At 38.0% G+C, this 27,594-nt stretch overlaps 2 protein-coding genes across 2 annotated transcripts in view; one reads left to right on the forward strand and one right to left on the reverse strand.

Annotated features, from left to right (window-relative positions):
- Positions 1-507: 507 nt before the first annotated feature.
- On the forward strand, positions 508-7,971 carry LOC134675214 (protein BCCIP homolog). Its single transcript, XM_063533425.1, has 7 exons — positions 508-678; positions 1,213-1,339; positions 1,619-1,743; positions 2,281-2,417; positions 3,236-3,372; positions 5,004-5,149; positions 7,838-7,971. The coding sequence occupies exons 1-7, from the start codon at positions 559-561 to the stop codon at positions 7,910-7,912; spliced, it is 867 nt and encodes a 288-aa protein (XP_063389495.1). The 5' UTR covers positions 508-558; the 3' UTR covers positions 7,913-7,971.
- A 703-nt stretch (positions 7,972-8,674) lies between these two features.
- The window catches only part of LOC134675249 (protein polybromo-1), a 46,035-nt gene continuing 27,115 nt past the window's right edge, over positions 8,675-27,594 (reverse strand). Inside the window, exons 26-33 of the mRNA XM_063533467.1 lie at positions 25,551-25,730; positions 21,688-21,845; positions 18,950-19,052; positions 17,170-17,211; positions 15,446-15,629; positions 14,641-14,723; positions 12,048-12,216; positions 8,675-9,659 (exon numbers count right to left, since the gene is read on the reverse strand). Of these exons, the coding sequence (XP_063389537.1) occupies positions 9,377-9,659; positions 12,048-12,216; positions 14,641-14,723; positions 15,446-15,629; positions 17,170-17,211; positions 18,950-19,052; positions 21,688-21,845; positions 25,551-25,730 (1,202 nt within the window). The 3' untranslated portion in view covers positions 8,675-9,376. The remainder of the gene's footprint in view (positions 9,660-12,047; positions 12,217-14,640; positions 14,724-15,445; positions 15,630-17,169; positions 17,212-18,949; positions 19,053-21,687; positions 21,846-25,550; positions 25,731-27,594) is intronic.

Raw genomic sequence — 27,594 nt, forward strand, 5'->3', positions numbered from 1 at the left:
TTGATGTCTAATACCGTTCTCTTTGTTTTATCTTCATTATCTTTATCTAGATATCTGATATCGTTAAGGGGGGAGATCAATGTTTTTGATCAGTTCAGTTATTTGACCGTAGTTCTGTAGAAGGCGACCAACTTTTTATTTTTGTCAAAGTGACTTACACCCTAACTCAGTGGCTTTGGTCGCTTTCTGCATTGATAAAAAAATGAGTTGATCGTTTTCTGCATAACTACGGTCATTTAAGGCCTTCGTTGATCATTAATCTCACGTAACATGTAAGGTAGAAGGCGGTGAATTTATGATCTATAATTTAATTTGCCCTGGGATATGTTTAAACCGCAGGATCCGCATTCAAATTTATACAGTTTACAATGCAAATAGCGCGCGCAAATAACCCAACATGCGCAATGCGCTAGGTGCCCGTGTGAAAAACGCCTTCACGCCGCACATACATGGCAACATTTCTCTAAACGTCAAACTCTTAAATTTGACGTTTTGACTTCTGCGTATTTTTGCGTATTTTCGCGTGCGATCAAGCTGTGTGTGCCGGCAAAAATAAATATGTCTAACAAAAAGCACAAGGAAATAGATCACGAGGAGAGCGGGAGCGAAGAGGAGCAGGATTCTGGGAGTGAGAGAGATTCTGATTTCGACTCCGATGGGAACTTCGTGGGTGACAAGGTAACAATATAACCTAAAAATACACATGGTGGAACAACAAAAACTTAAATTCTATTTTTGAGGTCTTTGTTCAAACTTAGCAGTTAGTAAATGTAAATTAGTTATTTAAAACATTGTTTATCTACGTAAATTAATGTTAGAGTACTTGTAACGCTTCAGTTAAGCTCGGCGCTCAGAAACCAGACCTCGTAAATATCGTAAACAATGAGGTGGTGTCGGGTTGTACCGCTCTTGTAACTCGTTTTGCACTTATTTTCAATTGTTGTTCATTGTTCGAGTTCAAGCAGGTGCATATTGCCAAGTTAAAGCTAAAGCAGTACAAAATACGAGTAATTTACTTTTAAAATTACGGAATTGAAATTTAAAGTTAGTGACAATTTTTTTTTATTTGCCCATCTGGTGAGGCTCAGACCTTAAACCAAACTACATCTTTAGTATTTTTTTTGTTTGTTCTAGTAAGACTTATGTATGTTTTTGTTACCTAGATAAATATATTTCATATTTTTTTAGTGATTATCTTGTTATTTATATTAGGAGCTTCAAGCAGACTTTGAAGGTCGCAACCCGGAAGATTGTGACTTCCATGGCATAAAGCAGCTTCTGAGACAACTGTTCCTTAAAACTAATGTAGACTTGGGAGCGCTTACACAGATTATAATCTGTAAGTATTGGTATTGCACAATATTGTAGCCATAATTCAGTGGTTAGTTACAATTCAATCGTTTTTACCACTGTGACAGTTTTTTTTTTAGTTTAAAAGTGACTACAATCTGGGTCTTCCGGACAGATTGATTTCCACCTAATTTTCACCACTTTATTACAAAGGCATGCTGCACTCATTTATGACTGAAAAAACTCCTAGGTATATGAAATTATTAGCCTCTCTAATTTTTGTGTGATTTTTATATGCCTACAGTTATTTTAACTACTTCTTTTCTAGCTCAAAATTACGTAGGCAGCGTGGTGAAGCAGTGTCTAGATGACCCTGTAGACGATGATGATGAGGATGATGGCAGCGACGGAGTGTTCGGAGTCACCACTGTCATTAACATCACTAAGAGAAAGGTATGGAATATTAGCCATGGCTATGATGTTAGATCATTAATGTATGCAATTGAAACTTTAGGGATCCATAGCCAAAACTAAACAACTTTATAATCGGAGCCCTTATAGTTCTGTCATGTTTATTGAAAACAATATAAGTGCGTTGAGGAAGCTGCTATGTTCTCTTTGTTTTTAGTCAAACAAAGAGAACATTAAGGGTTCCTCCATACAAGTAGTTAATTGCCATAAACAATTAAATACAAAAGTAATTCGGTTAATATTTAACTTTGTAACATACAAATAATTTTCATTATCTTTATCTGCTTTCTTTAATCATAGACTGACCGCTTAAATGAGTCCTCGCCTGCGTGGTACGGGGGCGACGGGGAGGACACCTAAGGGTGGTGGGGAAGGTGCAGGAGGCAGGCGGACGCCGCCCGCGCCTTCCCCGCCACCCTTAGTCGTCCTACCCCGTCGCCCCCGTACCGCGCAGGCGAGGCCTCATTTAAGCGGTTGGTCTATAGTTGAGGTATACAAAAGAAAATTTGTATTTTTTAGCAAGAGCCAGCAATACAGCAAGTAACAGACCTCCTAATCCAGCTTGCCGAGGACAATGCCGACGACAGAACCAAAGTTCTCATCAAGAAGATCCTGTCCGACGACTCCAACCATGTTGGTTTTGTGATTAATGAAAGGTATGTCTTGTCACCTTATCGTTTCGCGCCTGCAATACGGCCATGTGGGCACCAAATTTTTTAAAGGAAACTTCATTATTTTCAATTAAATAAGTTTGAATCCAATAATCATAAATTTTGAGATGTGGCTGTATTTGAAACAACATAGCTATATCTTCTGACGTTCTTGTCGCAAAATGTGTGTTTTCTATTTTACACAGTACTCGGATAATTTTAGTGACAATGACAATTTTAGGGTTATGAATTATGATTTTAGCAGTCTTTGTATGAATGGGTGTTTGTGTTGTATCACAGTATTGTCAATACTACTGATGTCACTGAGCATTGTATTTTTTTATATATGTTTTGTAAATGTTGGTTAATGTATTTTTTTATTTATCTTCCGATTCATTGCGTGTTCCATTTTCGAAAACTTTTGGCTGTGGCGCGGAACAATCATTTCATGACACGGCAGCCATGCCATTCGCCATAGAACATGATGACACTCCTGCCGTGTCATACGCCACCCGTAAAAAACATTGATGACACGGCAGACGTGTCGTCAGCCCCGAATCGGATATTAGAGTATCACTTGACAATATTTTGCACTACAGATGTAGTGCATAATTATTTTCCTTCATATTTTCACATAAACGTAAGAACTTGTCTTATCAGTCTCAGTACTACTAAGAGTACTGACATTGGCTGAAGTAGCATGACAAACACGAACAATTCCGAGAAAATACGATGGAAAACAATTATGCACTGCATCGGTAGCAGTTTACGCGTCTTAGTATTCATTTGATAAATTCACACTACAAAATGGATATTTATTTCAGAATCCTGAACATTCCCGCAGCTATCAGCGTGCCCCTGTTCTCTTCTCTCCAGTCAGAGTTGGACAAGGCCATCAAAAAGAACATGCCATACACATTCCAGTACCTCATATGGATATGCAAAACATACAACACTGGCGGTAAGCACATTTTGTTTCTTTCATCATCATCATCTCAGCCATAAGACGTCCACTGCTGAACATAGGCCTCCCCCTTGGACCTCCATTCGTACCGGTTGGAAGCGACCATCACCCAGCGTCTTCCGGCGGCCTTAACAAGGTCGTCCGTCCATCTTGTGGGTGGACGTCCTACGCTGCGCTTGCTAGTCCGTGGTCTCCACTCAAGCACTTTTCAACCCCATCGGCCATCTTCTCTGCGTGCAATGTGGCCTGCCCATTGCCACTTCAGCTTGCTAATCCGGTGGGCTATGTCGGTAACTTTAGTTCGTCTACGGATCTCCTCATTTCTCTATAGCTGGTTGAGCGACTTTGAATTTTGAGATGAGGCTGTGTTGATGTTTCTTTAATATTTCCAAATCAGCGGTCAGACTTGGTTTTTGACTAATGCTCAAAACCTTTCCCTCAAGGTTTGCCAGAGAGTGATGGAGCGCAGTATTTTTGTTTGGTGTCAATATGACTTGACCTTATTATTATTATTATTTTAAACTTTATTGCACATACAAAAAGTACAACAGGCGGACTTAATGCCGGTATAGGCATTCTCTACCAGTCAACCATAGGGCGAAACAGAAAAGCGTCCATGTGGGTGCAGTGAGAAATAAACAGAGAAAAAAAAACGTAACTTTTGAGCGAAGTAAAATATCAACATTCTAAATACCTACTATATACATATATTAATTATGTTATACCATAAGACTAAGAGTACACTAAATACATAGATAGATATATATATATATATATATATATATATACACAAGGATATATACAAATACATATAATTGCACATGCGTTAAGGGTTACCTACCTACTAATTCCTACTGTGCCTGCCTTAGCAGGTGGTTATAAAGCAAACGTTTGAAAGTTAACTTGCTTGGAGCCTGTCTGATCGTCAGAGGGAGCGAATTCCAGAGGCGGATTGCTTGTACGGTGAAGGAAGAAGAGAGAAAACCACTATGGTGAGGAAATACCGAAAGTTTAAGAGAGCGGGAGGAACGTAGTTCACAACCCGGGCGAGGGGTTACAAAACTGAATCTACATTTTAGATAACTGGGAGCAGATGACTCGAACAGTATCGAAAAAAGCAAACAAAGAATTCTGAGAGTCCTACGCTGCCGAATAGGGAGCCAGTTAAGCTGGCGACGGTAATGAGATATGTGGTCGTACTTGCGTAGACCGAAAATAAAACGAATACCGTTATTCAGCAAGCGATCGAGCCTGTTAAGTGAACACTGAAATGTTTGTTGTGCACACGTCAGCGTAATCCTTATCGTCTGGAAAAAAGGATATTTTCCTAAACTTTTTTGAACTCCCTCAATATTGAGGAGACTATCTGCAACTTACAACTTATATATCCAGTGGCGTAGCGTGAACTGATCTAGCCGTAGGCGATGGCGCATCTGCGAGGCCCTTATCTTTCAATGTGTAGGTATTCCTAATATAATAAAAAGGGTTTGCTTTCGCGAGGCCCCCGTAAGTGCGAGGCCGTGGGCCCACGGCCCACTTCGCCCATCCTATCCACGCCACTATATATCTGTTTATAATCTACAAAAACGTGTGTTTGGACTTGATAAAACCATTAATTTATATTTCAGACGAAGCATCAGAAATATTGTACGCGAATCAGGAAGAGAAACCGCTGGCGGACGAAGCGCTGGCGAGCTTCGATGTGGACGTGTCGGAGCAGGTCGACTTCTCGCAGTGGGAGTACGAGGGCGGCGCCATGACGCCCGGCAGAAAGGTACACACACTACACACACACACACACACTACATACACACACACACTACTACACTTATTTTTCTAAAATAGCTATTAATACCACGAAATGTCTACATTCATCTTCGTCTCGAGCTCATTCCTTACTTTGTGCTAATGTTAAGAAATGTAATATTAACTTTGAGTTTAGTCTAGTAGATTCAGCAATTATTGTTAAAATATTCAAGTCACTCAATTTAAAGAAAACGGAAGACTTATGGGGAACATCCGTTAGAGTCATTAGTCATGTCTTGGACGTAATAGCGCCTTACTTAGCCGTAATTTATAATATTTCAATTTTACAAGGAGTCTTTCCAGATCTTATGAAATATAGCAAAGTCATACCTCTTTTTAAATCGGGTGATTCGAGTGATATGGCTAATTACCGTCCAATATCAATACTTCCTGTACTAAGTAAAGTTTTTGAAAAGTTAATGTTAAATGATCTACTGGGTCACTTCAACAGACATACTTTACTCACAAGCAATCAGTTTGGTTTCACAAAGGGCCGTTCCACGACCGATGCTGCTTCGGTACTTATTAAACATATTTATGATATTTGGGAAAATTCTTGTGATGCAATTGGCATATTTTGTGATCTTTCTAAAGCATTTGATTGTGTGGATCATGGAACGCTCATTTTGAAATTAGAAAACTATGGTCTGTCAGTAAATGCCCTAAACTTTATGTCTTCTTACCTTAGCAACAGAACACAAACAGTTGTTGTAAACAAAACCCGGTCTAGCGGTACTGTAGTCCAATTAGGAGTGCCACAAGGTTCTATTTTGGGTCCATTCCTGTTTTTGGTTTATATAAATGATTTGCCATGTGTAGTAGAAAATCTTTGTGAAATTGTTCTTTTTGCTGATGACACATCATTACTTTTTAAGGTTGATCGTAAATCTACCGATTACAGTGTAATTAACAGCACACTCGTTAATGTACTAAACTGGTTTACTATGAACAATTTGCTTCTTAATGCTAAGAAAACTAAATGCATTCGATTTTCTTTGCCGAATGTTAAACCAGTCGATACTAAGATACTTTTGAATAATGAATGCTTAGAGATGGTAGATAAAGCACTGTTTCTTGGTTTAACATTGGACAAAAATCTACAATGGAGTCCTCATATAAGAACACTAGCAAACAAATTAAGTTCGGCCGCTTACGCTGTGAGGAGAATTAGACAATTGACTAATGTTGAGACAGCTCGCCTTGTTTATTATAGTTCTTTTCATAGTGTAATGTCATATGGTATTCTGGTTTGGGGCAAAGCAGCTGACATACAGACTATATTTGTCTTACAAAAGAGAGCCATTCGTTCTATATATAATTTAAGGGTGCGTGAATCATTAAGAGAACTTTTTAAAGAAATTAATATTTTAACTGTAGCTTCCCAATACATATATGATAGTATTATTTATGTTGTTAAGAATCTAGACTCCTTCACTAAGAATTCTGATGTCCATAACTATAATACTAGAAATAAAAATAAGCTTGCTATCAGAAAGTTTCGTGTTCGTAAAGTACAGAAGTCATTCGTTGGGCAATGCATTCATTTTTATAACAAGTTACCTGAGGATGCTTTAAGATTACCCTTTCCAGCTCTTAAGAATTACTTAAAAAAGTCATTGATGTTGAAGGCTTATTACAGAGTCGAGGACTACTTGACAGACAAACATGCATGGTCCAAACCAGAAACTGTAATAACGACAAGTAGCAATTAAAAACATTGTATTATGTGTAGAGTTAAAGGTGACTCAGCTCAGGTAAGAAAGCACATCAAATTGTATGAAAGCATCTCATAACAATCAGTTAGATTCATATAATATGTATTCTCATTTCTTTTATTGATTTTATTTTCTTTTCCTTTTGTAAGATTTGATTTGTTTTCTGAAAGAGCTACGTATTTGTGATTTCATGTGCATATATGTTTATTTTTTATATCAAATTCTATAAAGTTATGTACTCACTGAGTATAATTGCATGAATTCTATAGTAATTTAAATTGTATTAATTACTCGTAATGCATGTTAATTATAAGATGTAATAATGTTTTGAAAAGATGTGTCCCGCCGAGTTTGTTGCCGGTCCCATATTGGGATACCCTCCTCCAATTGAGGGGGGATTTAAATCTTCTCGGGGCAGAGGTGTACGGTTGGAGCCGGTAAAGGTTTATTTGACGTTCATAAGCGCATTGTAATATGCCTACTTGAATAAACTATTTTTTATCTTTTATCTTTATCTTAATACTCATAATAAATTAAGGGTCGGTTGCACTAAACCTTCTGTCACCGTTAAAGCGTTGGCTAAATATGATCTTTGAAATTTGGTCTTTTTATTAAATAACGCTTTTTAAAAATCAATAAATATTACTTATGAAAGCATAAGACTAATAAATGATCGTATTAGATTTATAATTGTTACATATTCGCCGTAACTTATTTTTAAAATGTGTTTTTCAATTAAAAGACACATCAAGATTGTTTACCTTATTACTAATGCTAAAAAAAACGAACTATAGTGTGCAAATTTCTTAGTTCCATTTTATTCTATTTCTACTATTTTATGTCGCACTATATTATCATTACTATTCAAAGAAAAGCTATACCGACGGCCGGCATTGGTACTGTTAGTCCAATAAGTAAACAATTATTGTATTTACTTTCAGGTCCTCATATTTGAAGGCAAGAAGTTCAACCACCTCGTGAGGCTGCTGAAGGAAGAAGTGGAGGGGGGAGTCTAAGGTCTTCACGAGCGGAGCGACGCTCGGGTGTGCGAGCGGGACGTCGCTATATTCGTATATAGCGCTGTCTCGCTCGTACACTGGAGATGCGCGCGCAAGTGTGATAGTCGCGTAAATGTGTCGCTTGTGAAGCTTCATGTATGCCATTTAAGCTTACTCGTGTAACCATATTTATATTTTTAATATTAATATACTATTTTAGCTTAAAACAATTCATCGTTTTATTCAAATCATACAATTACATAAACCATGAATACATCTAATCCTAATAGAAATTAAAACGTATACCTAAACATATTCAATCATCAAATTAATAAATTAAAAAAACACAAGTCAAAAACAAAGCAGTCAACCGTCAGTCAAATATTCCACCCCGCGTCATCCCTGGCGCAAAGGTGCCCAAAACGCTTGCCGCATTACCGCGCTGAATCGCGATGGACAACCTCTGCACCAGGAATGACCCGGAGCGGGGATCCAGGCCTCTATCTCGCAAACATTTTAGCTTTATTTGTATTTTTATTTATACTGTCTGGAACCACAATTCTGCAGTGACTTTGAGCGAGTTCTTTAACCTTTTTGCCGCCACGTCAATGAAGTAATAAAGTGTCATCAGCGCCATGTCAAAAATTGCTCGTATACAAGTGGGGCACGAAATGTTCGGACTTCATATCAAGTCAATGGCGGCGAAAGGGTTAATTATCTATTAATCTAATAATGATGTATTTGTGTACAGTGAAAACAAGGTAAAACAAAACACAAATGTGGTATAAGTAATTTTATTTTGTCAATAAATTTAAAACACGATTGTCAACTTAAAATATAACTAAAACGTCTAAAAGATCTCATTAAAAACTTCACTTATTACCTACTTCCATGTCTCAGTAATCAGCATATACCTTTTACTAACTTTTTACCATACTTTGCATTGCACTTCATAAGTATGAATACTACTCAGCAATTCTTCATACTAATCTAGATTTACCTCACAATTTCTTATACAAAAATTATGCGTTTTATTTTCTTAGTGACAGGTGACATCACGAGAGTAAGTAATGGGTTCACACCTTGTAATCTTTAAGCCTATTGACGTAAAGTACTCGCATCCAGGCCATAATTGTAAAAAAGAACTAAGCATATTAACGGTTTTTTATCCACATTTTTAGAGATGTTAATTCCATGTTCCTGTTTAGGAACTTTTCAACTCAAGATTAGAATATTACTTATTACTATAGTTGATATTTACCAGTCGCTTTTCAGTGAAGGAAAACGTGAGGAAACCGGGTTAATCCCAATAAGGCCTAGTTTCCCCTCTGGGTTGGAAGGTCAGATGGCAGTCGCTTCTAAAACTAGGGAGTACGTCAATTCTTAGGATTAGTTGTCAAGCGGACCCCATGTTCCCATGAGCTGTGGCAAAATGCCGGGATAACGCGAGGAAGAAGAGAATATTACTCAATGCTTTTTATATCAAAGATGATTCTTATAAATGCACAGCGCATCCTTCATCATAAAGTCCCTCAGCGCGCACAGGCCCTTCAGTATCTTCGCGCTATTATCCATCTTGTGGATATCCGTTTCCGACAGCGTCTTGTCCTGGGCCAGATAGCCGTTGATGGAGTCTTCTGTCATCCAGTGGGCGGGTATTTTGTGCATGTTGAAATGGGACGGGTCCGGATTGATGGGCATTGGGGTGAGGGACTTTTCCCAGGGAGTGATGTATTTTTGCTCGGAGTGGAGGCCTTCGATGTATCTGGAATGGTAGAGGAATATTCGTTAGATGTACGTTAAATAATTATTTTGAATTTAGTAACAAATTACTGATTTGATTAAAATGTCAGTAAAATAAGCAGACATAATAAATGAAATCCTCTCGTGTCTCAAGTTAAATCAAAAGACATTCTGACCAACGGTTCAATTTTAGTTCAATCTTTGTAGAAATGCCATATATCATTTTTATACAAAGAAGAATTGAAAACCGAGGACGGTTTCCGTTCCGACTCACTAAGCACATTCAAGATTAGGCTTCGTAGACAATATGCCAATTCCATTAATATGGAAGAGTGACAAAGCGATTGGATAGCGAAGCGCAAACGATTGCCACCTTGGCTAGGCCGCGAGGTGTCGTGTCGCTTAACATTAGGCGATCCGTTTACTCGTTTGCCTTACTACAAGCTTTTATCGCCGACTGTACTTTTTTTTCCACAGGCAACTAATACTTCATTGAGGGGTCATTCCATAAGAAACGCTACCAAAGGGTTGAAAAATGAAAACTGATTTAAGAAGTCAAAACTAACCTATTTCCATAGAAAACATACTGAACCTTCATGTCACAAAAAAAAAACCGAAAAAAAGTGTTTTTTTATGGTAGCTCCTGTACAAAAAAAATATTTTTATTTTATTTTTTCATTTAATGCTGTGATGTGGGGTGTCGTTAAAAAGATCTTTCAAAATGAATAGGTGTCACCATCAACAAGTTTTTGATTAAGTGAATATTTTCGGAAATATTCGCATCGAAAGAAAAATAATTATGATATCTTCGAGAAACAGTTTTTATTGTTAAGATAATGTATTTTAAAATAATTCAGCATTTATTACTTATATTTTTAATCGAATTTATTAAAAAGACAAAAATTTCAATAAAATGAGCCATAATTTCGTATAAATCTGTCTTAATTTCGTACTCGTAACACCCGAAACGAACCATGAGTAACACCCGAAACAGGTAATTTATTTTATTAAAATTAAATAAAAAGTGATACTAAGTGTTACTTCAGTGTTTCAGTAGACTATACTAACTATTATTACTCGGCATAAATAAAACTGGAGCTTACTTGATAAAATTCGCTTAATTATGCATTTTGGTACTGATGGTCAGAAGGTATAGGCCAATTCGCGTAACGCCCGAAACAGCTACTTTTTAGTGATTCTCTCGTTATTTCTCTTATACTTTAATAATGTGCGTACAGGAAAGGAAAATATTATCAAAGTAGTAGATGAATCAATAGTTATAACCTCCTAGTTCCTGTTACAATATCGAATAAAACCTTATTTTATGAGTTCAAGTGTAACACCCGAAACGGTGGAATGACCCTGAGGCAATTCTAAGAACCCCAAATACAATTAGGTTTCGTTGTTTCATCACCGAGTTCCTATGGCCATCTCCGGTCTCCATCATCAGATCAGTTCGATGACACAATAATATTGCATAAAAAAATAAATATATATACGAGCCCCGATGCATATGTTTTCGTCAGGTGACCCCATTTTTTGAGGTTCTCGCGTTTGTTCAAAAATAATGTTTTTGTTTAAAAATTACTAATATTTAATGCTTATACTAATGTAATTTAATTTTATATGGTAATACTCTGCAATAACTAAATCCAAATACAAGAAATACCGTTTGTACTGAAAGAAAAAAAATAATGTTTTTTTATTTATTTTTTGACGGGTAGGATTACAACATATGTGAAAAGGGCTATTACCAGGGAAAGCAATAGGGCTCTGCCAATGTACTGAAAATTTTGTTTCGAGCCCATGCATGCAGCAGTGCTGTAAGAGAGGACAATATGATTTGGACAACGTTTTTGAAAACTCCTTTTTTTTCAGCAATAAAAGTCTCATGCAATTTTATTATACGATCAAAATAAACTACATTAAACATTGCTATTATGGTTCCCATTACTGGGTCATTATATGTTCATGTGTAAAAATTATTAAAATAAACAAAATTGTTGCGCGGAACTAGACGAAATCATTTGCATCGGGGCTCGTATATGCAAAATTTCAGCTCAATCGGAAACCGGGAAGTGGATCAAATTTAACTTGCAAGATTTGATTACACACAGACAACGGTCAGGTGAAACTAAATAAAAGCTAGTAAAAAAGTGCAGACAGTGTACCTACGGAATCCATAGTACAGTCGCCAACAGATATATCCCAGCAGCCAAGGTGCTCACAAATTGACAATAGAGGCGTGTTCAGATATTTTTGAGCATCTCGGCCGCTCTGATATATCTGATGGCGACTGTACCTGGTTACATTTTTCCAGTGTTACAGTGCATCCACAGCAGGTTCACGGTTTAACCGGTAGGCTCAACAATATCGATGGCACAGTGTAAAGAGTGTAGCGATATGTCACCTGATGTAGGCCTCCGAGTGCTGCACGCGCTGCGCCTTGGGCGGCGCCGACACGAACAGCGGCTCCGGGCCGCCCGGCGCGCGCGCCGCCTCCCCGCCGCCGCCCCCGCCGCCGCCCCCGCCCGGCGACGGCGTGTTGCGCGCCAGCGGCGACATGCCCGACAGCGACGCTGGAACAATGTATAAATACATGAATAGATGAATAAATAAATGTAACCTCAGATCATAGAAGATTCATAAATAAATAAATGAATCAATAATAGTACATTATTGTCGAGGCTCGGAAGTAGCACAAAACAGATAAGTACAGAAGTCAATCACATGTATGTACTTTACTTTTCATACCTACGCTCGGCGGTCGCTCTAGGGTTGCGATTGTTGCGAACTATAACGTATGCACAAAAAACTATCGTGATAGTGGCACTCTTATCTATCGTATCGTATCTCGTATCTACTTATCTAGTTGTTTCATTTATTGTTGAGGATGAAACGGGAAGAATGGAAATAGAAATTAATAATAACATTAATTACTCAAATAGGTATTTTAATTTCAATGTCATTGTTATATTACAAATTTGCCACAGAAAATATCTTGCGATGATTTCGAGATTGGCGAAATGCACGATTGTTATATTTTAAAGTGTAATAAATTCGCATTCTCATGTACAATGTAATAAATTCGCATTCGCATTCTCTCTGAAACAACTGGTAGCTTAAAAAACGACAATTCACCGTTTAATGTTGAATTTAAACAACCGTCCACTGTACAGTTATAATAACTTTTTGTTAGGTTTTTCAGTTATTGCACAAAAAAGTTCACAGACGCGTGTCTCAAGCGGATGGCACTCGCGCTCGCAGTGGTCCCAACCGGTCCGAGATATCGTGTCCGTGAGCAGTGTCTATGTGTGCGTTGCTCGAGCGCGCTTTGTATGTAGATTGATTTCTGTACCTATCTGTTTTGTGGAAGTAGCTACTTGCAGGCTGAGGATTCGTTTTAAACGGACGACCTTGGGAGTCCGTTTAATTGAATCCGAAGCCAGCAAGTAGCCTTCCAGCCGAGTCATATATAGTGCTAAGTAAACAATTTATTATCAAAAATGGTGCAAGAAATATAAATAACATAGATATATTTTACAAAACCAACGTTCTTACGTATATATTTTCACAGAAAAAAGTCCTTGCCGCCTTTTTATTTTTTTAATAAAAAAAGTGTATTTTTCTGCCGAAAATACGCCAACCTATTTGAGACAACTAAATAGTCGCGGTACTAATCATCTGTTTGGCTGTTTAATGGGCCTGTGCCTTCATTTAATATGGCCATATCAAATTTTAAAAAGTTTGGAACTCGACAAATAATGGAATTTGTATGCAACATTGCAGTCCCAAAAGCGAGACTGCAATGTTTTTAACTTTTTAATTTATGAGTGAGCATAAACTACGCGCTTCGCGACCTATTTTTTAGACGGCAAAGTCGACCTTGCCGTCCATTTTTGAGAAAATATTATTGTTACTTTAGCTCGGGGGTCTCCCAACCCCGGCCCGCGACACGTTCCGAGCCGGCCCGCCGACACCCAAAACTAGTGCCCACTGTCCGACCCGCGGGAGCCAGGCTCCAGGGGCTCAGCATTCATTGAGAGTGGAACTGTTCTTAACAGCAACAACCACACACCCTCCCCCGACGCAATAACCGATGGTGGCCCGCGCGATAGTTTCTGAGGCGCAATATGACCCACAAGTAAAAAAGTTTAAAGACCCAGGGGTCTTTAAACTTTTTTTAGCTAAATTATCTCGAAATTTTTTCCCAACCTCTGAAATTCGCGTTTATCCCGGTTACATCGTCAGCTCCCCGAGTCCACTTTATGAATTTTAGACCTCCACTTCACACGCTTTCGGCGTCCTCTTTGCAAGACCATTGGCACCCTTCGCAACAGTCTCCATTTCTAACATGTGTAAAGTTTTCTCTTTCTATTGGGCTCAAAACCCTCTAGACAGAGTTTAGACCAATTATTTCATGAAACCTATGCTGCCGAAAATACTGGGGTGCAGCGGACGAGGTGAGCGAGTCCCGTGCCGTGATTGGTCCATTCAATCACATGGGCGTCACACAAAGACGCTTTGATTCGAAAATGGAGTAAAACTACCGTATATTTGTGGCAGAGGAGGTAGTGCTACTATGCTAAGTCTGGAGGATATCTTGTATAGTTCGTTTTTTTTAGCATTAGAAATAAGGTAAACAATCTTGATGTGTCTTTTAATTGAAAAACACATTTTAAAAATAAGTTACGGCAAATATGTAACAATTATTAATCTAATACGATCATTTATATTCTTCTGCTTTCAGAAGTATTAGTTTTTGATTTTTAAAAAGCGTTTTTCAATTAAAAGACATGTCAAGATCGCTTACCTTCTTGCAAGTTCTTTCTAATGCTAAAAAAAACGAACTATAGTAGTAGTAGTAATCACTTTATTGTACACAACACAGGTTTTCAGGTCTTGTCTGTGGGCTCAAACAAAAGCGGCATAGGAAGTCCATGAATTCCCAAGCAAGCAAGTCCAGTAATTTGCCAAGGTATTAAAAATATTTAAATAATTACCTCCAGGCGACATGACGCCACCTCTGAAGCTGTTGGTGTACGTCTTAGCCGGCGGCGGTTTCCTCGACGAAGGTATGTAATTCCTGAAACATACCAGATATTTAATGTTGCTACTTTGTTTGCGCGTTTCCAGAACACAAAACTTTACGTATGATTCTGTTACTTATATCCTTCTACCTACCTACTCGTATTTTAAATTTGATATATATAGCACGTACATACAGTGCTGGACAAAAAGAATCATACACTCACACGAAAAGTATACTTTTTTATACAACTTCGTTTGTGAACGCCTCGTGTTGGCCATTTGGAATATTAACGCCATCTACTCGAGAGTAGGCTGAGGGTTATGGCGCCATCGCTCGAAAAGATTGCACCATACCTTTGGCCTATAGTCGAGTAGATGGCGTTAATATTTAATAAGTTAACACATACTCGTATCAATGAAAGAATAAGGACGAAACAAATGGCGTTCTAACAGTTTTATGTTCTGTCGAAAGATGGCAGTAAATTTACAATGGCTACATAATTTACTTTGACAATCCGTCTCTATACCGTCGGGTGACAAGCAAAAGTCACTAACTAACACCATTGAAATTATTGGACAATAAACCGTGGTACAAGTTTAATAAAGTGCATTGTTACTTTAATTTTTTGGTAGTATTTATTTAGTGACTTTTGCTTGTCACCCGACGATACACTCTATAGTCTATTTCCTTTGATGACACTGACATTTAACACTTTATAATGAAGCCCGATTTTTTTTAGATATTCCTCGAACATGACAGTTACATAATTAAAATACCTGGAGCGCTCGTGAGGAGCGATGGAGCGGCCGTTGCCCTTGTTGACATGCAGGTCCCTGACGTGTCGGAGCAGGCGAGGTAGGTTCGGGAAGGGCGCCTGTCCCTTTCGCACTCGTGCGCAGTTCCGCCACACGCAGGGGAAGTCGCCCGCGTGCCCGCGGTAGTGGGTCTGCACGTGCCCCGCTGCCGACACGCATGTAAGACAAACAAAGGTTAGACTTATATGCAAATTATGCAAACAATGTAAATTTTGCAGCGATTCTGAGGAAATTATTGTTTTAAAGGGTTCTAATACGCCTACAGCGTCATGTTGTCAATAAATGTTGCTTTGCTGTCTTTACTTCAATGAGTCGCGCGCAATGTAACGGAGACCAAGGCTTTACGGATACATTTAGGAAAGCCAGCGGTAAGTTAATTAAAGCGGAAATAAATGTCATATACGAAGAAACAGACCAAGGCCTCCAATGCCCCAGACTGGAATCGAACCAGCGTTCTCTGCTATCGCGGCAGGTGCCTGTGCTATTCGGCCACCGGGCCACAGCAGTATTAGACTCGAGTTTCTAGGAGCAATTTCTTAACTTTGTTTTGGTAAATATTCGGTGAAAAAGCTCTAATAACTACCAGCATCAATAAAACATAATTCAATAATACCAAACAGAACATACTACTTTGCATAGGGTTGTAAAAAAACGGTATTTTTTTCTGACTTGAAAAAATACATGAAAAAAAACCGTTTTTTTTCTGGAGTACGTTTTTTTTCAAAACTATAAAAACTCAAAATTTGCAAGGCAGTTAATACTTTTATACGGTTGTTTTACTTGTTTTAGACTTTATGTTAACCATTAAAGCAATTTAATTTAACAACTTTGATTAATAACAACATAAATGAAATCTGTAGTGGTAGTTATCGCAATTTACTGTTGGCAACACCAACGCCTCTCGTCGCCGCATTGGGGCACTTAGTTTTAAGTTACTTATATAAATAAATCACGAAAAACCGTTATTGTGGCATATTTTTGATCATCTGAAAAAAAACCTAATTTAGAAAAAAAACCATGGTGCCTGGTTTTTTTTCATGTTTTTTTTTCATAAATTTGAAAAAAAAAAAACATTTGGTTTTTTTCTATTTGCAACCCTAACTTTGCATCAACCAAGCATAGGTTGGTATCGTATTCCATCTATCCACTTCCTCATTAAGCAAAACGTGAGACAAAATACACATTGAACAAAGAAATTGGACAGATGGAATACCTTTGCTACATTTGGGGATGGTACCTTTTGCTGAAGCCATGACATTTTAGATTATAGTCTGTATCTTTACTTCTTTAGGTACTTAAACAAATAATTTGTAAATTTTCAGGTAGTTTTAACATTTAAGCCCGATTTAGACGATGCGAGAACTCGCATGCGAGTTTCAAATCATTGCGGATTTTGATTGGTCGGTTGAATTGGAAGTAATCCACAGTCCGCAATGTAACTAAAATCGCATGCGAGTTCGCGCGCCGTCTAAATCAGCCCTTATTGATTAACCAACCAAATAAAAAACCACCTGGATCTGTCACTGAACGACCTGACTTTAACCTACATTATTTGATCATGTAATGTTTTCATCTATCCGCAACTGGCTTATGAAGTCATTTGAGGGTAGATTTTGTTTACTCTTTTTTATATACCTAAAGATACAGATTATAGGTTATGTTAGCGACAGTAAAATCATACGTACGTTCTAATTTAGCCTTCTTCGTCTCAATGAAAGTTCCAATCACTGTGGCGGCATTAAAATAAGGTTATTGTATTAGTAAATTAGTAACTTAATTAATTATCCTATCGTTTTCGTGGTCTAGATCAGCGATCGGCAACCTTTTAGCAGCCAAGGGCCACATAGTAGTTAACGGAGGTGACGCGGGCCGTACTTTGTTAATATTTATGACTTTATGAGACATTGTCGTATGTCACTAATAGTATTACATACAAAATAGCCAAGGCGGCACTCGGGCCGCAAGTGACAGTTTCACGAGCAGCATGCGCAGGTTGCCGACCGCTGGTCTAGATGAAAGTAGTTTAGTTTTTAATCCCAGAGATTAACCATTTCAAAAAAAAACTAGGTCAGCAACTGTGCATATCTTAAGATCAGTTTTCCTAGGATAGCGGTATATATATATAGCGGCCGTCTCCATACTAAATAATACGTCTAAATATGGATGTCGTAGTATTTCTGGATGGTGTTTAGCAAAAATGAGTCATCCCACATCTACTTTGCAATAGAATGTCAACTTTAAGCGTCAATTTTTTGAGTTGACATCTTATTGAAAAATTAATGTGGGTTGACACATTATTGCTTAACAGCATCTTTCTATGGAGTCGGGCGCTATATGACGGCACCGCTATCCTAAGAAACCAGAGCATACGAAATAAATTATATAATAGAATAATTGGTTACAGGGTTTGAGTCCATCGTGATCGCGCCTTTCACAGTAAGAAAAGGGAGTGACTAACTCAACAACGGTTCCCGATCGTTATTGTAACGCGAATCTTATTACATGCCCTTTTTTTGTCGCAAACAAGCCCCCTCGTTAACGAAGATGTCTGCATAGAACACTAGAAGTGAGATAACATTGCAACGGAGCAGTATTACAGGTCCAGGCCCAATATTACAGGGTTCTATGTTACATTTTCAAGACAGTTGAAATTCGCCTTAATGTCACTATGACAATGTTAGAATAGAATAGAAGAATAAAATAGAAATAATTTTATTCGTAAGCACAAACACAAAATAAAAACTTATACTGAACAGAGAAACATAAAAAAGAGAAAGTGCCACGAAATGGTCTCATCTCAGCATGTTGCTGGCGACTTCCAGCGCTGATCTTCCGATAAGACCATCCGGTGAAACAATCACGACAGGAACATGAATAACAAGAAAATTAATATATATATAAACAATAACAACAAAATTAATACATACAAAAGACAAAGATAGTAATAAGAATACGAAAGACAAAGATAGCAATTAGTCAAGAATACATAACAATAAATTACTATGTATAGTTTTACTACGTACAATACAGCTGTTACATTATCAGGTCAAACTCATCTTGGCCGTACATTACGCCTGACATTACATCTAGCGCCATGCGGCAGCTGCGCAAACTAAACTAAAATGACAAATAAAACAGGTCGATTTGTTACGAACAAAAGCAGTTTAAACAATATTTTATCGATCTTACAGATTTAACTACTTATAGAGAGTCACAAGAGGGCGAGAATAACATTTTTAAAAGTAATGTTCAAATTTCAGTTCGATAAAAGTGAAACATAGAAGAACCCTGTAGTATTGGGGCAGCAAACATTGGGCGAAATGCAACATAAATTTCATATTTTGATTTGTCCCACATTACTGACAATATCTAACAAAACAGATATGAAGTCCCTGGGATTAAAACACACCTTGATAAACAACTCCGGTTTTAACCATGATTCGCTGTATCGGTATAAATACTTACTGTTACCACCATCCCCGATGCAATGCTCCATGCAGTCGGCCAAGTCCTCAAATTGGTAGTCGCAAGACTCCCAGGCACATTCGTACGTAAGCTCCACGACGGGCTAGATAAGAAAAGATATTTCAATGATAATTAGTACGAAAAAAAATTCAATTGATGATTATACATTTTAAGAAAACAATTTCACCACTTATTCAGCAAATCGTCGGGTGACAAGCAAAAGTCACTAACTAACACCATTGAAATTATTGGACAATGAACCGTGTTACAAGTGTAATAAATTACTACTTAATTTTTATAAGTGAGAACCTGTAATTGGCTCTGTAAATCTATTTTAGTTTTTAGAAATATTTACAGCTGTTGGTTTTCCATGTATGTAATAAAATAAAAATAAAATAAATAAATAAAGTACATTGTTACTTTAATTTTTTGATAGTACTTAGTGATTTTTGCTTGTTACCCGACGATTTGCTGAATAAGTGGTGAAATTGTTTTATTTCAACAAAGTGGTAAAATGTGTGTTCGTCCTCCCCTGTAACTTCTAAAATAAGAGAATGATAAAACTAAAAAAAATATATGATGTACAGTACCGGTCAAAAGTTTAAGTTCACTCTGTAAATTCGGTTAAATGAAGCTATAACACAATGTACTAATAAAAGTATTTAATAATCTTTTATTACATAATAAATTAAAGGTAAATTCTCTAATTTAAAACCACAATTAAATAAAAAAGATCAGTTTTTGCCAACTTTAGACTCTTCAAAATATCCGCCTTTTGCTTTCAATGCTGCCATACACACTTTCGGCATTCGCGTAATTAGTTTTTGCAGTGTTGATGTCGAAATTTTATTCCAACAAATGTATAGGTATTCCCAAAGCTGTTCTTTATTAGTTGGCCGCATTTTTCTCACACTCCTGTCCAATTCATCCCATAACAACTCAATCGGATTGAGGTCGGGCGATTGAGGAGGCCAATCCATATATTTTAATTCTTTTTGGTTCTCTTTGGATGAAATGTAGTTTTTGCACAACTTCGACGTATGCTTGGGATCGTTGTCTTGTTGGAAAACAAAACCTCTGCCTACAATCCGTTTTCCAGATGGAAAAGCGTGACGTTGCAAAATGTTATGATACATTTTCTTATCCATTATGCCATTGACTCTCACGAGATCACCAACTTTATCACCCGCAAAGCATCCCCAGACCATAACTGATCCTCCACCGTGCTTCACTGTTGGCATCACGCATTGCTTTATCATTCGTTCGCCTACTTGTCGTCGAACATATTGACGACGTCTCCCTCCAAAAATTTCAAACTTCGATTCGTCAGAAAATAAAACTTTAGACCACTGTTCAGACGTCCAGTTTTTGTGTTTCTGGGCCCATTTCAACCTCTTAACTTTATTCTGACTACGTAACAAGGGTTTTTTGGCAGCAATACGACCTTTTAGACCACAGTTTCGCAGACGCCGTTGCACTGTCGAAACCGATACTCGCTGTTCTCGGGTGGCGTTGAGTTCTTCGCAAATTTCTGGAGCAGTTAGAGTACGTTGGCGTTTGCTCTGCACGCAAATAAATTGGTCTTCGCTTTTAGACGTGACTTTTGGCCTACCTGATCGAGATCGACTGCAATTAAGACCGGTTTTTTGTTTTCGTTTCAAAGTACTCACGACAGCGGTTTGAGAAACCTTCATTTTTTCAGCGATTTTCCGCGTCGTGTAGCCCTCATTTGACAGAGTTACAATAACAGCACGAGTTTCGACACTAAAATCGGCTTTGCGACCCATTTTAAATGATTTCTAACTTCACGAAATCTCATAGGAAATACGGAACAAAAATATTAAATGGATTAAATTTTCCGAATAACATAAAACGATTCCTCCAAGAGGTATTTTTATTGTTATTTGGTAGTCGTGGAAACAATTAAACGTTTGAAATTCAAAACATATTCTATATTTGAACATAATTAAATATGATAACCTTATTTCGCAGAGTGAACTTAAACTTTTGACCGGTACTGTACATTACCATGCAAACTTCCACTGAAAATTGGTTTGAACGAGATCTAGTAAGTAGTTTTTTTTTAATCGTCATAAATCGTAACCCGCAATTTTATTATGTTACTTGCTGCTACGGAACCCTTCATGGGCGAGTCCGACTCGCTCTTGGCCGCTTTTTTTAATACACTAGCAGCTGAAAGATGGTATATCACAGCACTTGTTTTTTTTTTGACGAATATTGTTCATTTTGTTAGTTGTTGTAAGTGTATGTCAAGTCCGTTTTTAAAACTGTTCTTGAGATTAGAGATTATAGCTTCTGGTAATCCATTCAAATCGCGTACGACGCGGTTTCATAGAAAGTGCTTCCTCAATATAATATCTTTGTAGGCCTCCAGGCTACCACAATGAGGCATGGCAGAATGCCGAGACAACACTAGAAAGAGGACACGGTACAAATTCCCTAACCCGTCTACCTCCACTCTGCACTAGCGCCATCTTTTTGTTGTTGCTCATCCTGTTTTTATTTATAATTTTACATTTTTGATGAATAAATTTATTGTACACTAGAAAGATGATGAGTTTAACATACCGCTGGTTGTGTCCCGCCGTGCTGTGCCATCTCCCGCATCTCCTCGGCTAGCTTGGCTGAAGTTTCCTCGCTGCACCTGGCTGCGCGCTCCTCCCAGCTCTGCTTAGACCGGTATAGCGCCACACGCCCAGTATACATATATATCTTACTGCTGGTTGTGTCCCGCCGTGCTGTGCCAGCTCCCGCATCTCCTCGGCCAGCTTGGCTGAAGTTTCCTCGTTGCATCTGGCTGCGCGCTCCTCCCAGCTCTGTTTGGTGGCTGCCGGTAGAGAGCGCCACTCGTTGCCAACTATGCGGGAAATCTCGCCTGCCGAATAATAGTTCGTTGTCTATTTTACTGATGTACAAAAATATTACTTAAGGATCATTTGGACACGCATGTGAGGTTCGTTACCTTGTTGTAACTCAGTATAGTCCGGCAAACACGAATTGTCAGTCAGTAAAAACCTCGAAAACTATATTCATCCCTTTCTTTTAGGTGCTAGTACTAACGTAAAACAAAGACATTATGATTCTCTCTGTCTATGTTTAGATTAAAGACAGTCCTGCGCCAAACTATAGCTTACAATGTAACGAAAGTCGCACCGCCTAAATGGCCTTTCACGTATGATGAATACAAATTTCAAGTGTCTTTGAAAGTTTTGAAACGTCCGCCGATTTTTGGTACCTATTCAGTTAAAGTATAAAGAGATTTAACGATTTGAATAACATGAACTAATTTAATTGTAACCGATCCACAAGTAAAGGTATTTACGGTCAGTTTTTATTTTAAGAATTAATTGCGTATTAAAGCTATAATTCGTCGTATGATTGCTAGATTTTTGTAATGTAATGACAGATTAATATATAGTAATGTTTGTGTAAAATGTATTTTTTAATATAGCAAAATTAGTTCAACGGATTATTTAATTAAATATACGAATATGTTCGTTTTACTAAGATCCACTGTACCTATAAATATTTTAATTCTAACGATCGTACAACGACACACATGCTGGGTATATACAGTATATAGAAAACAAAAAAAAAACACAGAAACCAAAACGCCATCTTACGACTCACCTAATCTACTCGCATTTTACAATACTATTTATTTTCTAACAGAGTTCTATGTTTGCTATTAATTCATTTGCCATAATATAGAATGTAACATTTGGCATAATTTTTTATGTCAAATGAAATTATAGCAAACGTCAGCAACCCGTTATATAATTCCGATAAAGCACAAACAGAAATAGAGGCAAATACATACTTTTGGAATGTTTCTCCTTGGAAGCTAAAAAGGATTTGTTTTATGAATGAAATTGTAACGCCAATTGTGTTTAGGGTGCCATTATTTATATTTGCACCTTATGACAGATCGCGAGCAAATGGGTTAACAATTAATTTGGACAAGGAAGAGCGACAGAGAAAGAAATATAATAGAAATTGTAAATTAAACACATTGATGACACTTATCCATAGATGCATACAAACAAGATTATTCAAAGTGTTGTCTAGAATTGCCTGTTGAACAGAACTAGAGATGCACCGGATATCCGGTTACTATCCGGTATCCGGCCTATCCAGCCATTATTTTACTATCCGGCCAGATACCGGATAGTGATCTACTATCCGGCCGGATACCGGATAGTGATCTACTATCCGGCCGGATACCGGATAGTAACATTGCTTGATTTCGGAGTAAACAAATTGGATTTAAGAAACTGACATGGTCATAATCGTACTTGTTTATTATTTTAAAACAATTTATAATTCCATTGACTTGCACGCGCACTCATTTCAAACCTAGAAATAAGTCCGCGCGAACGTTCACTAGGAAACAGGTCAAGCCTGCAGAATGCGCACCTGAAAAACCGAAATGTAGGTATAGTTCCGCTGGCCGAATATCCGGCGGCCGGATACCGGATATTCGGCTGATGCTCAGGCCGAATATCCGGAGGCCGGATACCGGATATTCGGCTGATGCTCAGGCCGAATATGCGATATCCGGTATCCGGCCAAACAACTATCCGTTGCATCTCTAAACAGAACCTTAAACGGTAGAATGCCGATGGCAAATAAAATATACGTTTAGACTATCAAAACTACACTTTCAATATCAAAAACCGAACAGGTTATACAAATTGTGAATATGTTTTAATTGTGCCTAAGTGGTATATTACCAATTAAATGTAATTAAAAAGATGGTTGGCGCACATAATCGTGTCTTTTGGATTATGAATTTTCCAAGTGTAAATATATACAATATATTATTTTAAAATATTGCTTAGAGTTGGTGAGTCACTTTCGTTGTCATACTCGTACTTATATCAGCAGGAGATAGCGCGAAGTGAACAACACGACTTATGTTCTACGATCTACGTCATACCAGACGTGGCTCACTCCGCGATTTCTTCGCTTTGCTACAGGTAGCTAAAAGTACATCCGTTCGACCCCAATTTTGGGGTTTGCCATAAGCCGCGCGTGGCGCTATCGCCACCTAGCGGCCATATCTGTGCTGATCGTGACAGACGCGTTTTGTTACAGAGTGAATCTTCTGTACCTAGTACTATTATTTATTCTGTGGTCATACTAAAGTTTTCTTTTTGCAACACTCGTGAATAATTTTGTATGTATGCACAAAAAACGCGTCAGTGGGGAACACAGATTCAAGTTCATAACATAACATATTCGGCTTCCAGCTGTTTGATACTTTAATTGACGATCACACATTTAAATGCAAGTTTAGACCACAAACAAAACGGCGAGTAAACGTGATTTATGGTATACCTTGTTCCCACCAAAACAAATAGATGACACGAATTAAATGAATAATAATTACTTCGCGACCAAAGCTTGGTCTAGCTACCCCCTTATTCATAAACTTTACGGGCCTGACTTAGTCAAATTATGTTTTATCCCTTTCTGCCAAATACATGAGTCAAAATCACAGATAAAGACGAACCATAGACTAGGAATATTCCATAGAGTATTCTATTCTATTCTAGGAATCCTCTAGACCGAGTTTAGAGCAATTATTTCATGCAACTGATGATGCCAAAAATGCGGGAGTGCGCGGGACGAGGTGAGCGAAGTCCGGTGCCGTGTTTGGTCCGTTCAAAGACACGGACGTCACACAAAGACACTTTCGACTCGAACATGGAGTAAAATTACCGTATGCGTGGCAGAGGGGGTAGCGCGACTATGCTCAGTCTGGAGGATGTCTTGTCTGTGAGAGAAACGATTAATAGCTACTTCAGGCCAGTAACTCGTTTATGAATAACGTCACTAGACTTTAGAAAAGTTAATCTCCGTTTGTCCCGTTTGGTCCAAACCAGCCATAACAAAAAAGCGTTTTCGCAGAAAAAAAGATCAACGAGCATCAAGATCTGGCTACTGCACTACGAAAAGCAGACGAACAGGTATACCGGGTGTGGCCTGAAACACGAGCAAATAAAACATAGATTGTACTCCTCAAACGGTGACACTTTTGTTCAACAACTTTTAAAAATTATGAAGTATTTAGACTCCCTATTTTTCATACAAAATAAATATTATCTTCAATGGACGCCATCGCCACGCCATTATCATTGTGATTGACGTTGCTTGTCACGCCTTAAACATAACAAAATTTGCAATACATTGCGTCTTAGAATAAACTTTAAAGTGTATTAAAAATCCGCGAGTCATTTTTGAAAGTCGCTGAACAAATGTTGGTCAGTATGAAGAGTACAGCTTACGGTTTAATTTTTTGCTCATATTACAGGCCACACCCAACATAGGCGTACGCACGGTGGGGCAAGTGGGGCAACTTGCCCCACCCTGGTCTGTGGTCTAACGAGAAGCTAAAATATTTAGGAACAATTAAGGCACGTAACCATACTTTAAAAAATGCTGGGTACGCCTATGACACCCGGTATATTTTCGAAAATAGTTCGCGAATGGCGAGCTAGCGTCGCATTAGCCAGTTCAGGACGCACCTTGATGCGAAAACGCGAAAAACTTTTAAGCACACCGAACACGGACTCACCGAAAGTCGCCTCCGGATTGTTGGCAATGATAGCCTTTCGGATCTCGCTGGAGTAGAGAATGTAGCCGGTGACGATCTTCTGTTTGGACTCTTTCTTCTTCTTGCCTGTAGTCGGGGTGGCGGCGGGGGTGCGCTCTTGGTTGGACGCGATAGACGGGATGTACGGATTGCTGTTGCCCCCTGTTATGGAATAAGATTATCTCATAGAGGGATCTATATCTGAATCCCTAAAGTTTTTTCTCCTATCTTTGCATTCCCTAATATTGTTTGTCATAATGATCAGTTGTCCTAACACTCGTATACCCTAATTTTGGTTTCCCTTTTATCGACTGGCCGATTTTTTTTTGTCCTAATTAGGTCAGGAAATGAATGCTCAAAAAACGTTGTAGAGGGAAATGCTAGGAACACAATTTTTGACTCCGTAACTTTGTTTAGACTAGTTAGGAGGTGAACATATCAAAAGTCCCCGGCTGTAGCCCCGGTGCTGCGGGGTAGAGGGGGGTAAGAAGGTCGAATTTTTCGGTTTTTTATTGATATCTTGGAAACTTTTCATCTTAGCGACATAACTACTAAGACAAACCGAAAGCTCATAAAATTAGTTACAAGTTTTATCTAGTCAAGTTTTTCGATATCTTGAATAGTTTTTGAGATAGACGCTCTTGAAAGTTTATTTAGGGATTTTAATGTTATCTTGATATCTACATCAGTGATGCTGTTAGGCCATGTTTGGCATCATTTTCGTATAAATCGGTGGTGCTGAATTCATTTGTGGTATCACATTGACACTATTCCGAAGTAAAAACAAAATTAAAAAAATATATATTTTTTAAAATCCCTCTTCACGCTTAAACCGCTGTACCAATTTCGTTGAAATTTGGTACAGAAATAGTTTCAGTCTCGACACAGGACATAGGATAGTTTTTATAACCAAAAGCATCTTTTGAGGATGTGAAAAGTGGGGTGGAAGTTTGTATGGGGAGTCAGTAACCGCTGAACCGGTTTAGGTGAAATTTAGGATGGTATACATCTGTGATTTAGATGAAAATGATACCTAACATGACTTCAAACTTTACCTTAAGCAGTATTTACCTCAGGAATTCAGTTTCGTCGACGAAGTTGAATTCCCCCCATACTCCATTTCACAACTTTAAAGGATGATTATTGAGATAAAAAGTATCTTATGTCCTGTCTTGGGACTCGAAATATCTGTATACCAAATTACAATTAAATCGGTTGAGCGGTTTAAGCGTGAAGAGGAATTAAAAAAAAAAGTTATTTGTTTAAAGTTTATATGTTTTTTCTTAGGAATGGTGTCAATGTGATACCAAAAATGAATTCAGCATCCCCGATTTATACGAAAATGATACCAAACACGGCCTAGCACCTTCACTAATGTAGATATCAAGATAAAATTTAAAGCCCTAAATAAACTTTCAAGAGCGGATATCTCAAAAACTATTCAAGATATCGAAAAACTTGACTGAATAAAACTTGTAACAATTTTTATCAGCTTTTGGTTTGTCTCAGTAGTCATGTCGCTAAGACGCATAGTTTCCAAGATATTAGTGAAAAACCGAGAAATGAGACCTTGTTTCCCCCCTCTCCCCCCCAGCACCGAGGCTACGGCCGGGGACTTTTGATATGTTCACCTCCTAACTAGTCCAAACAAAGTTACGGAGTCAAAAATTGTGTTCCTAGCATTTCCCTCTATAACTTCTTATTTCTTGGCCTATAATATGTTTTTCCCTAATGGCACTTTCCATATTGGGTATTTATCCTAATGTTATGTAGCATAATTCTTTTTTTGCCTAATTATTGTTAGGCCTAAAAATTATATATCCTAACCATCATGTTACCTAATTTTACTTAGCCTATCGTTTCTTGACCTAATACTCGTATGTCCTAATTTAAATTTCCCTCCTAACCTAACCAATGGCAGCATTTCATTTTTGCGAGGATCGCAGTTCTAACCTAACCTAACCCACTTTTGTGACAGCAGTTCGTTTTTTCGAGGGTCACAGTTCTGACCTAACATAACCCACTT

The sequence above is a fragment of the Cydia fagiglandana genome, chromosome 21 (assembly GCF_963556715.1).
Source record: "Cydia fagiglandana chromosome 21, ilCydFagi1.1, whole genome shotgun sequence".
Taxonomy (NCBI): Eukaryota; Metazoa; Arthropoda; class Insecta; order Lepidoptera; family Tortricidae; genus Cydia; species Cydia fagiglandana.

Excerpts from the sequence above, each read along its gene's own strand:
- LOC134675214 (XM_063533425.1), top strand. The coding sequence starts at position 559 with ATGTCTAACAAAAAGCACAAGGAAATAGATCACGAGGAGAGCGGGAGC. Across the intron at positions 679-1,212 it reads GGAACTTCGTGGGTGACAAG|GAGCTTCAAGCAGACTTTGA; the intron begins GTAACAATATAA and ends TATTTATATTAG. Across the intron at positions 1,744-2,280 it reads TTAACATCACTAAGAGAAAG|CAAGAGCCAGCAATACAGCA; the intron begins GTATGGAATATT and ends TGTATTTTTTAG.